The sequence below is a fragment of the Bacillus rossius genome, chromosome 2 (assembly GCF_032445375.1).
Source record: "Bacillus rossius redtenbacheri isolate Brsri chromosome 2, Brsri_v3, whole genome shotgun sequence".
Lineage (NCBI taxonomy): Eukaryota > Metazoa > Arthropoda > Insecta > Phasmatodea > Bacillidae > Bacillus > Bacillus rossius.
Window position 1 is genome coordinate 64,661,415 of NC_086331.1, and position 13,032 is coordinate 64,674,446.

A 13,032-nucleotide genomic window follows, 5' to 3' on the forward strand; every position below is an offset into this window, starting at 1 on the left:
TACATGTCCTTCATTAGCCACCTTGCATCTTCAATGCTAATGTTCTATTGCAGTTTTCTATTAAATTAATTGGAAATACTTGTACTAATCCCCGAGGTTGGTACAAATTCTGCGCAACTCTGCTAGCTTGTGTGTCTAAGTTTTTTTTTTTTTTTTTTTTTGTTTCATGTGAACACGAGCCAACAGTGACCATATCAGTTTCTTGGGTCTACACTGTCAGCAAGGTTGAGGTGCTGGCCTTTCTATCTGACGTGGGCGTGGCTAGCGAGGAGCACGAGACGGTGCAAGATCTAAGGCGAAAGGCAGTTCAGTTTCTCCGTGCGGAGCTGTCCGTACCGCCTTTGCAGGAAGCAACATCTGTGAGTTCAAGCGTTCCTCCTTCCTTCAGTCAAAAGTTATTTCTAAAATCCCTGCAGGGGTTGCCAAAGTTGTCATCCGGGGAGCTTCGTGCGGTCTTGGATTTTCTGATTGCTGTCAGAAAATTGTGTGAGCTCATGTTAGTGAGGGAATCAGATTTTGTCCACTCGCTTTTTACGAAGTGTGCTGATCATTTTCTACAGTTATTGTGTGATGTCATTAGGGTGCACGGTAAATTTGATGACTTTGCGAAGTCCGTGTTGGAATATGCTTGTCCTCCGCGGGTGAGAGAAAAGAAAATGAATTTAATAATCAGTATATGAGGTGCAACGGTCTATGTAGCACATAGAATTCAAGAATCATTACAATATTACTCAATTGTCTTGTAGACAATATGTATGTAGATAATATGTATTGGTGAAGCTAGTTCTTTAAATCAATGTTTTTTTAACCTAACAGGCATGAATTTTAGTTATCAAGCTTAATGAAGTTACACACTTACTGTAAATATGTAGATACAACAACCACTCCTATGTGTAATTCCATTTGGAATTATTCTAGTTCCTATACTTAACTAGACTTTAAATAATTGAAATTCCAAATTTTGAACACCTTAATTTCATTGCTGTCAGATTCACTACATATTGTAACTTCCACTTTTTTTTACTGAAGTAAAACCTTATTTTTTAATAATGCCTATTCAAAAGAAAGTCCACCAAAAAAAACTCCAATTGGTACTAGTAATTGCTATCTCACAGCATATTATTGGGCATATAGTAGCAAAAAACCTAGATCCATCTTTCTACCAAATAATATGATAGCATAGAAAAAAATTATGATATGAAATAAAATATAGTAATTATGTTATAAACAGTGGAGACTGGTCCCTGGGGCAGTATCGTTACACTTGCTAACATGTTATATTTTGTAAAAATCAACAATGATAATAAAACCATTCCAGAACATAAATATATGAACCAAAAAACACAATGTCACTATGCAAAAAATTTTCTTAGATGTATTTACACCATAGTAATTACAATAAAAAATATAGTACAAGGCTAAGCAAAATCGCAGGTTACTAGTGTACCTTGTAAAAGGTTAGTTGTTAAAGCAGGTTCCACTAGGTTACAAGTACACCATAAATCTACTAACTCACCTGGTGAGTTCCTAGAAGCTGTATTCTGAGGTGTAGTGGTTATTTCTGGAGAAACTGTTATGGAAGAAACCAGCAGACCTAAAAAAAATGAACATTATTACGATTCCTAATCACACCAGTGTTACATTCATAAGATTAATTGATGCCTTCTATGGAATATTGATAATTTCATTCTTATGGTCTATTTGCGTAAATTTTAACACGATAACTCTCTAGCATTTATTTTTCCGTCACTAATTACACTTGGTGAATATTTGCTGAAAATATTTGTAACAGAACAACAAATTCAAGAGAGGTATTGTGCTAGATTTACATTATTAGCTATTAAGTATTAGTAATGATGAGAAAATGAAAAATGAAAATGGTGTGTTGAAGAGAGCCTTAAAGCCATATTTTAAGCTTGCCTTGAAAATTACAGCAGTGAATCCCTCATAAAACAGTATATTATGTTAATGAGTAGACAATCTCATGAATACCAATCAAATAACAAAGCACACAAGATTGAATAATCAGCCAATTGTAATCCTAAAGCAATACTCAGTTATAGGTGGAATCTTGCAAATGGTCCAACACTTGTCATCCTACATTAGAAAGTAAATCATTTTCAGTGTGTCATCTAAATGCATTCAATAAAACTCAAATCTTCTTCTCTAAATTAAATTTTAAAATAGACTTCAAAAACATTAAATAAAATAATTTTGTTTATGAATGATTATTCTCAACAAATCTATAATTTTTAACTATGTAAGTGAGAGAAGTGTCTGCTTGCACAACTCATGATTGTCTCAGTACGTAAGTCTACAGCTAACCACACCAAAACCAATGAGCACTGAGCTCATCAAAGAAAACAGTTAAGTGTGAAAATCCAACTGTCACAGGGCAACCAAAATTCGTAACATTCCCATTCTTAAGATATTTTGAAAAAATTCATACTATTATCCTTGCGTTTTAAGAAAATAAAAACCTTTCCCTCAACAACTCAAGTGTATGACATTGGACAACCTACTGTCTACAATATTGTGAAAAATAGAGGAAAAATTAAAAAATTCATGAAGTCTGTTGAAGATGAACCCATGAACGGAAAAACTCTTAGGACTAGCGAGTTACATGAGGTCGAAGACACTCTTTTTATTTGGTTCAAACAGCAACGGAACCGGAATGCACCTATTTCAGGAGACATTTTGAAACAAAAAGCCCAGTTTTTTTACCAATAAATAACAAAGAAAACTGACTTTCGCTCTAGTCACGGGTGGTTTGAAAACTTCAAGAAACGTCATGGTATAAGATTTATGCAGATGAGTGGCGAAAAAGTGTCTGCTAACGAGTCTGAAATCCAGGAATTCATCGGAAAGTTGGACACAAAAATCAATGAACTTGGCCTAGTTCCTGAACAAATTTATAACCCCGATGAAAACCGGCTTAAATTGGCGTCAGCTACCAACAAAAACATTTGTTACTTAAGAGGGAAAAAAAGTTTCTGGGAGAAAATTACAAAAAGAATGAATCACCCTGATGGTATGTGCGAATGCGTCAGGAATTCATAAGTTAAAACTGCTTGTTGTTGGTAAATCAAAAAACCCACGTGCGTTGAAAAATGTAAAGGTCGAATCTCTACCAGTAACATACATGGCTCAAAGCCGTGCATGGGTCACCAAAGAAGTTTTTCATGATTGGTACACTAACAGCTTTGTCCCACAAGTTAAGCAAGATTTAAAAAATAAGAAGTTACCAGTGAAAGCCCTTCTGTTGCTTGACAACGCACCCGGACACCCTGACAAGGATGAATTAAAAGTTAAAACTGCCAATGGGTACATTGACGTAATGTACTTACCAAAAAACACGAATGCTTTGATCCAGCCAATGGACCAAAATGTCATAAAGACCCTCAAGGCACATTACAAAAAGTGCCTTTTAATGGATGTTGTCAGTCTACTTAATGATGACATTGCAACAATTTTGAAATCCTTCAACATTAAGGATGCGATTTTGAATGCCGCATTTGCTTGGCAGCAACTAAAAAGCACAACCCTGATAAAATCTTGGAAGAATATTTGGCCTAATAACCCACATCTTGCAACATGCAACTCTGCATCCAATGATTCTGAATCTATTTTGGATGCTGCACTTGAAATTTGTAATGAAGTGGAACTTGCACCAGCATCAATTGAAGAGTTCAAGACATGGATTATTGAAGACAACCTTGCTACTGATGTGACAGACGCAGAAATAATCCAGGAAGTCACAACAGTAGATGACAAAGTGATCGAGGAGGCAGTGCCGGAGAAAAACTTCACTATCAGCTGTGATGAAGCGTTATCGGCAACCAAAACTTTGCTTCATAGGTGCAAGGAGAGAGAGTTAGATTTTTCAAACATTTTGATTTTAAAAGGGATTCAAGAACAAGCAATGACGTGACATCATCCGGGGCAACACCTCCGAGCCCGATACGCCAGTACCCTCCAACCTTCCCCTCCAGCCACAGCATTCAAACCTCCCGCCACGTGTGTAGTGTGGGGATAGAGCGCCACGGACCTCAAAAAGATGGCGCGAGAGGCTTTTTTTGAGGCTACCCGGCAGCCATGTTTTTCCCGGAGTTAACTCTACGTAAACCGGACATACCCCGGAGTGTTTATTTGAGTTACCTTATGGAGTTGGGTTCGTAAATAAACGTGTAGACAATCTGTGTGCGCGCGCCTGTAAGTTAGCTCAGTTCTACCACGTGCGTGTTGTCTGAGTGCCTGATCACGTGTTTGCCTCCTCGACGTCTGGCGTGTGGGACGCCCTAAGAACCCACCCATCTAATCATCAGAGCGTTCCCGGCACTGATATCAGGCCAGGTCCAGGTGTCGCCAAGAACAGCAGCAAGGGGGACGAGTCACGTCCTCACACGGGCGACGTCACGCCCTGAGGCGAGAGTCTCCGCCAGGTCTGTGACCCTTGACACGGTGGTGCCCAGTAAACTTGTACGTCTCATTAACAATACCCCCGACCATGTCAGACGGACTGCCTGCGTAAGAAGAAGCAGAAGAAAATCACAGACTTTTTTAACGTGTAAATATGTAGTATGCACTTTTTTTTACATATGTACTGTACATTTTACTTTATTTTCTTTCCGTATTTCTTTTAAAAACTTATATATACAGTCATTTCGTAGCCTAGTTTTAATAAATTACATGTACTTATACTGTTTGGTACTTTTTATTAACTTCATTGTGTTGAAAAGCATTGAGAAAAAAACATCTTTGATAATCCGACATTTTCGGTAATCCAACACGCCCCCTGGTCCCTTACCTGTCGGATTATCGAGGGACAACTGCATATTGTTTTGCTGGCAATGGTAATTTCAAAGTAATCTCAAAGTCAAAATTTTAACAGGAGTTATGTACCATGGAGTACTTAATTGTGTGCAAATTTCAGATTTTTAGATAACTTCCCACCAGAAATATTAAGCCGTAAAGTAAGCAAAAATATGAACAAACTCATTTTTACAAGCCTGTAAAAAAAAAAGTAGCAAAGTCTCACACTCCAAATAATTTTTGTTTACACTACTATTACATACGTATGTACTTCCAAAAATATTTTGAAGCCCAACACATACTGCCTTCATTCTGAAAAAAAATTATGAAAATGCAAATTTTTGCAATTGTGAGGCAAAAGTTCACCTTAGAAATTGGTAAGATTGAGTGATTTTAGAAAGATGGTTTATGATCAGAATTGTAGTAAATAATGTGCTAAACACCTCAGATTTTGTTTCATCATCATGCTATGACCTACCAAAGCTAAGATACGGCAATGCAGGTAAACCTTGGTAAATGTAAAAATTTTTGCGCGCCATGGCAACAAAATGGCTGCCATAATCAAACCAGTGAGAGTAAAAATTTAATTGTGCCAGTTTTAAACGGTCAATACATAATGTTAACAAGGCACAAAATATCAATTTTTTTAACATTGATGAAGCTATCAATAATTTTATTTTGGACTACTTCATATGGATTGACACTTTAAGCACTTAGAACAATAAGGACGATGTCGCACCATGCACATGGGTTTTGGACTGCACTCAGTTTCCAAATATCCAATTTTAAAATTTTAATTAACTAACTAAATAATATCACTGTTAATTGGTCTGTTTTAAAATAGGGATTTTATTTAAGGGTTCATTTTGTTTTGTCCTCGGTACAGTTTTGAAACTGACCTAACATTATGTAGTTGGACGGCCAAAAAACCTCCTACGGCCATTGTGCGCTATGTTCAGCCCAGCCTCTTGAAATCGCCGCCCGAAATAGAATGCTCATTGCACATCCCCAGGACTTGAACTCATCTTTAACTGATCTGTTAGCATCCGCCAAACGTTTTAATAATTCTAAAACTTTTAGTCTTTCCAAGTGGACTCCTCGGGACCGTTTTAAGTAATATTTTTATTTCTGTTTACGGATTTTTGAACTTGATTATTGACTGCTAAACTTGGTGCCCTGGACCTCAAAGCATTCCGATTCAGTGCCGTTGCACTTATTGCAAAATATTTTTTTACGTAATTTCGCAACATAACTGGTGGTAGAATCTAATGTAGTCACAATGTTTTTGAAAAAAGAATAATGGAGTTAGATAAAGATTGACTGTGCCAAAGGTCGTACAGCACGACGGTGTCATCAATATTTTCAAGAGGCTTGTAGGGAATCTGCATTGCCTTACAGAACAGTGGCAAGGTGGGTAAAGTGCATACATTTTTCGTCAAGCCTGCAAGTTAACTGGACTTAATAATTTTAATTTTGTGCACGCCAGGGCTTGCAGCAGGTTGGCTAGCCTTGCTGTCACCCAGCACGACTGTTCACCGGCAGTCGAGGGTTCAGTAGCCGACAAGATCATGAACGTTAAGCCCTGCAACTATGCAGCGAGGCTTCGCTAGCCAGCACACAGCAAGAAATTACATGATAATACACTAGCTAGTTCAGACAAAGAAATTTAAAAAAATTATATAGGCAGTATTAATCATTTCTATAAACTAGAGATGTTATTAAAATTAAAATAAAATAATAGAAATAAGCTATAAAACAATGCATAATGATGGTATAAAACATTTATTTGATAGAATGTATTTTCATGGAGTAAGTTGGTGCTGAAGTAAGACACTGGATTCCCATTCCAGAGGACAGTGTTTTTAATTCTATTCAAGGCATCCCAGCCTTCCTGATTTCTATTTTCCATGGTTTTCTGAAATCACTAAGACCAATTCTGAAATGGTTCTTTAAAATACTACACAGCTGATTCCTCCTCCAAAATCCCAGTTCTGATTTGTTGTGTTTTATCATTGTCAATGAGAAGTTATACACAAAAAAAATAGTTTTTGTTTCACTTTGGCAGGCATTGTAGCTTTAGTGTGTTTTTTTTATCAATTATAATCATGAAAAATGGTTGCTATGACTCTGTAACTAATTATAAAAGCCAGCTCCCAGAGCTTCTGTTTGTTTGTGGCAGACTAAACTTAGATGTCTTGCCACCAACCTATGCCATAAATGTGGGTGTGATTTACAGAAATACGAGGGTTGGAACTTTAATAGTGGCAACACCATGCAACGGAACCAAATAACGGTGTTTATACAACACGTTAGTTACATATCTACCTTAACTCAAAGCAAATAAACTCCCATGCAACTTGACCAAATAACGGTGTTTATACAACATGTTAGTTACATATCTACCTAACTCAGAGCAAATAAACTCTCCCTTCCCACATCACGTGCATGAGCACTAACGAGAAGTACAGAGCCTCCTGTTAGCTGGTAGTCGAATGTAGTGTAGTCACGATGTTTTTAAAACAGGAACAATGCAGTTGAATAAAGATTGAATGTGTCAGTGGTCAAACAGCACGAGTGTCATCAATGTTTTCAAGAAGCTTGCAGGGAATCTGCATTGCCTTACAGAACAGTGGCAAGGTGGGTAAAAGCCTTTGAGAAAGAAGTGGCGACACTTTCTGCAGAACCCACCCATCATTTGCAAAACAATGCTTGGCTGCATGCAGTGCAAACTGTGGCTAATTAGTTTGATCAATAGGGTTGGGAAGTGCTGTACCATCCACCATACTCCTAGACTTAAAAGCTTGTGACATTGACTTGATACCTAAGATGAAGAACCACTTCATGGCATTTGCTTCAGAACTTTTCCAGAGATTCTTCCGGCAGTAGACCACTCCATTCAAACTAACACAGACGCTGCTAAAGGTATCCTACGGCTTTCACATTGCTCGCAACGGGTTGTACACAATGCTGGTGATTACATTGAAGGGCAGTAAAACTTGGTAACATGTATGTCTTTTGTATCAGTTGTAAATAAATATTTGCCACTATTAAAGTTCCAACCCTCGTATTAAATATTGAGAGAAATAGTAAATCTGTTTCCTTAAAGCACCCCTAAAAATCACTTCCCCTGCTCTTTATATTTAACTGTATTTATTTGCATACATGCATTTAAAAAAAGAATAAGTTAATTGTGTGATGATGCTGAAACCCTGTCATCCTTATTTCTATAAGCACATTTGATTGAGAGATAATAAAACTATGTATATTAATTCACAAATTTTTTTTGACAGTTCATAAATGTCAGCTATTGTATGTTTGTTATATGTTTCACGGTACAGGAGAACCAATTTTATAATTGTAATTTAATCATTGTCTGAATCAGTTTTGAAAGTTATTTTTACTCATTTCCAGCTGGTTGGCCAACTTTAGATGGTTACTCACAAAGTTTTTATATTTACTGTATTCCTTTACTTACCAGTGTGTTGTGGTTACTAGTCCCTGCCCACAACTTTTTTTTTCCTGGTTTGGACTTTGTACCCCTGAATGGTTATACTACCGTCAAACACCCCTGTGCTGCAGGTGGCCAATCTTCCAGGCAAGTTATTGCCGCTGGTTTCGCGTGTCTTGGCTGAAGTAGTGGAGTGGTGGGGGGAAATGATGACTCGACGAGCAAGCCCAGGACAGGATGCCCTACAAACTCTAAGGTGTGTATCCAGCCAGTTTTCACCCACAGACTCATTCATATAAAGATGGTAGAGGTTTTGTGGGTAAAATATTAAAGTTTGAGACATTGTACATGCGATCTAAATGTTTGAAGATAGTTGCAATGTTGTAAATAGTTGGTTAGTTCAATGCCATTTTTTCCTCATTTTCATCTATTAAAGTTATTCTTAAAATATTACTCACTTGGCTTAGTCTTATTTAATGTATGCAAGTTTTCTATTCATTCCAGTCTTGCCACTGTAAATATTGGAAGCAATAATTATTTGTAACATAATTATTCACTTTGTTTATTTTTCAGAATAATAAGATTTCACAATATGTTAAAGTTTATGTACTTGTAAGTAATAATAAAAAAAAAATGTTTATAGGCACATGCTGTGCGCGTCCTTGAGCAAGTCAAGAAACAAAGAACATGTACACAAGACCAATTAATTATTCGAGATTTATCTAGTTGTCTTTGTTAACCATATATTCAAAGATAATAAAATGTGCGACTCTCACAAGCCATTTCTTTGGTTTTGCTTGAACACAACCCTTTCATGTTTCCCATCCCGTGGGGTAACAAATCCTTGGGTACCAAGGTGGTTCTAGAACATTTGGATGATATTATAATAATGACAACAATATTATGAGAATGATGAATTACAAACATACAATGGAAGTTAACGGTGTGTTAGAGAGAGAGAGAGAGAGAGAGAGGCTTGTGTGCAATTTGTGAGGAAGAAATAAATTATTTTTTTGTTCTCTGGATACACAGTAATAAAATAGCAAGAGATTCTGGATTGTTTACTGTATTCTAAAAAGCTTTATGATTGGCTGGTATGTGAAAGATGTGTTGTGATTTGGACACGAGTTTACTTCCATTTCATGGAGAGGAACGTGGATGTGTAATTTACCTTCACATTCCGTCAATGCTCAGAAGTTGCTAGAGATGGTCGCAGTTGGTCAATAGCTCACAAAGTAATATTTCAATGGAATCAAGAGACAATGTCAAGTTTGTGGTCCAGGCCGTGCTGTCTAATCTTTGTTTTAGGACAAAAATAACTAGAATATTTGGCCCCGAGACTGCCTAGGCAAAGCTTTCATGTGCCTTTGTAATGGCTTCTTTGGCTTTGTATCATGAATAGAAAGTTACTGCAGGATATAACTCAATTTTACACTGTAAAGTAACATTTAAACTTACATAATTTGTTTCGAACGATGAGCTATTTGGGTGAAGTTCATTTCTATATATAAAACGTCATCTTTTGTAATGAAAATGTCGTTATAAAATTGTGTTATAAGAATTTTGGTAAAATAAGAATACATAACAAACTATTTATAAAATATTTTATTGAAGAACAATCATAATATTTATGGTAAAATCACGGACGTCAATATTAAGAACTTAAAATTTCTCTTTAAGTGTTAGTGAACTCTAACAATGTTAAACCAATGCTAGCTAGAGAGGTTTGACTTGTTGTAACTCTAAACCTTAACAGCATTTATTGTTTCCTTTCTCACAGCCACCCAATAGATAAAATACACTGCTCAACAAAAGTTTGGAATAACATGGATACGACTATATTGGATTCTTACAGTCAACCATTTTGTGATTTATCAATATGTATTTAACAAAATAAGCATATTTCCCTTTGAATAAAACATTTTCAATTATATATACCAAATAAGCAAAGCAAAACAAATTGCATCTTCTGAATTTAAGTCGAGACAGTAATACTTGGAAACTTTCTTCATCGCATGATGCTTACAGTCTTTAGTAATGGGTACGACCACCCAGCATACAGATGAGTTCTTCCACCCTGTGCTGAATGCTTTGAATGAAGTCATCAAGTTTGTCTTGGGGCAAACCGCCCCACTCCTTTATTGCAACTTCAGTAAGATCCCAGAGATTGTCCAGTGTCTTTGGAGATACAGCAACACTGTCCCATGACAGTGAGGTTTTGTATTGTCATCTGCTAGGATGAAATGATCCCTGAATGCAGTTTGGAAATGCCACACAAATGGTTGTAGCACCTCTTGAAAGTATTGGGGGGGGGGGGGGAGGAATTTAATGCACCCCGGATAGAAAAAATGAGAGGGGTCCGCAGAGCTGCCAACCTCAAATCACACCCATCAGTAATGACAATTATATGAAAAAAATACGCGTAATTCATGCACTATAAATTTTTCCTGGGGAATTATGACACACACAAAATAAAACAAGGACAATAATATAAAAAAATATACATATATATGTCTATGTACCTATGTATATGAATACAATGCAGATTAATGAATCAAAAAAAAAATTTTTTGAAAAATACAATCATCTGAATATGTAAGAAATGTCAATAATTTTACTGGAAATTTTGAACCTTCAACTCAGTATTCAAAGTTAAATTTTTGAAAAAATGTATTTTATTTGCTTCTTTTATCCTGGTTGGCTAAGAACTGTCTTGTAAACAAACAACAAAAGAACTTGTAAACAAAAACTATGTGTTCGTTACTTTCATTTCTTCAGATGTAGCGAAAAAACTACTAAATAGGTTTATTGCTCGTCATGGCTATAAAATGTTCCGCATGTTTCTTTGATTCAATATGACATCTACAGTCATCCCTTCCACCATGTGCAATCAAAAAGTCACACATGCATATATTACAAAACGTGTGGTGTTCCAAAACATTTTTAGACGACAAGCATGGCCATTCTTTTGAATAGTTAGGTCGAAAGTTCTGAAGAATTGCGTTCTTTTTTTTCTCCCCAGATACACTTTTGTTCGAGGTTATTTCTAAGAGCCCTGGTAGTTGATATTGGACGTCTGAGAGCAGGCACTGGAGATAACGATCCTGGGTTGGTGTAAAACATGAGGATGACCCGAACGAGGCCTATTATTCATATTTCCTGTCTCTCTGTACTTTCTCCACACCTTAGACACACTGCTTTGTATGAAATTAACCGATCGGCAACATCTTGCTGTGTATGGCCTGCCGAACGTGAATTCTGTCAAACATTTGTATTTGTCCATGTGGCACGTCAATGCAAGGTTGAACACAAACTTACTGTAGCATTTGGTTTTATGGGACAACATACCATCTGAATAAACACTGTCTAATTACAGGGTTGTGATAATCTAATGAATACTGTACCTATGTCAATGTGGCATGGAATATCTCAGAATATGCATTTTGGTATAATTCCAAACTTTTTTTCAGGTGTGTATTTAAGTATTGCATGTAGTACATGCCACAGTTAACTGTGTTTCAAAAATGATAATTGTTGTTCACAAGTAATCAAACATGAATAAATTAAGTATACATTTACTTTAAAATTTTAGTGACATTTTGTTTTGTTTTTTTTTACACTACCAAACATTTAAATGTCACACCATGTAAAAAGAGAACAATCTGAAGGAATATGTTGCCAAAGAAATTATCTATGTGTTGCAGCTTTTAACCTCCTCCAATACTCTCATTAGGATATAAATGCATGCCAGCAAAGACAAACAATTAATTTCAGTTCACAAAGTTACTCGTGAGAAACCCTTGATTTATTTAAATGCTTATTTTCAGCCAAACCTCATAACATTGTGATTTTTCTTTTTAAATAATTTCCATTTATTCTCTAAATATCTAGCTTCCATTGCCATCTATCTTTAAAAAAAAAAAAAGGACTGCCAGTGTACGACATTCCAAAGCATACCTTAGATGCAGAAATATGTTAAGACTGAACAATTAAATGGTACTCAGAAATGTTAAATTTTCAGCCATTAAATTTTCCACCATTTCTTGTGGCACTGTAACATAATTTAGTACAGCTACAACAGCATAAATCATGAAATAAAAAAGAGTGCATATTCCCATTACATTGCATGCCACGATTAAAGATAATAGAGACTATAGGTTTTTTTTTATTTTGTCACATGCCTATCAACATCTGAATAACTTTTGGGTTTAATTTAGTTTAAACAGAGTTTTAATCCTGTATAATGGAAGTAGATAATGGGTTTCATATTAAAATCGCAGTAAAAGGAAAGGGAAGCCAAATTAATGAGGGAAAGCCACTCATTCAATATACCTGATACATTTTTGGGCATCTGAAAGGAGATTAGCCCAAACACAAAGTTGGTACCCCAATTAAAACTATTAACTTTTTAAAGAAAATATACTGCAAAAATGCAGAATAAAAAAATTGATAAGTGAAATTATCAAGCCACTAACACAGCATAATTTCAAATTTGCTCAAATAAAAAAGATTCCATACAAAATGAAAACTTGGAAATGCTTTAGTATAAGGTAAGTTCAACTACATCACAGACACATTAAAAGCAAGAAATCTGCAAACATAGGAAAAGTTAATACACCATACAACTTTCGAATGTATTAAAAGGGATGATAACATGTTTGGAAAACACTTAAGAAAATTCAGTTATGATAAAGGATTTGATTTTTATTGATTTTAATATTAAAATATTGGTACTGAATGTCACTGTACTGGAGAAATTTAAAATTTGAAGT

The 13,032-nt window shown here is 35.8% G+C and overlaps 1 protein-coding gene across 1 annotated transcript in view; it reads right to left on the minus strand.

The window, feature by feature from the left end:
• LOC134529333 (double-stranded RNA-binding protein Staufen homolog 2) overlaps window positions 1-13,032 on the minus strand; it is a 277,320-nt gene that overhangs the window by 227,918 nt on the left and 36,370 nt on the right. The window contains exon 3 of the mRNA XM_063363291.1: window positions 1,517-1,594. Coding sequence (XP_063219361.1) covers window positions 1,517-1,594 — 78 coding nt within the window. The remainder of the gene's footprint in view (window positions 1-1,516; window positions 1,595-13,032) is intronic.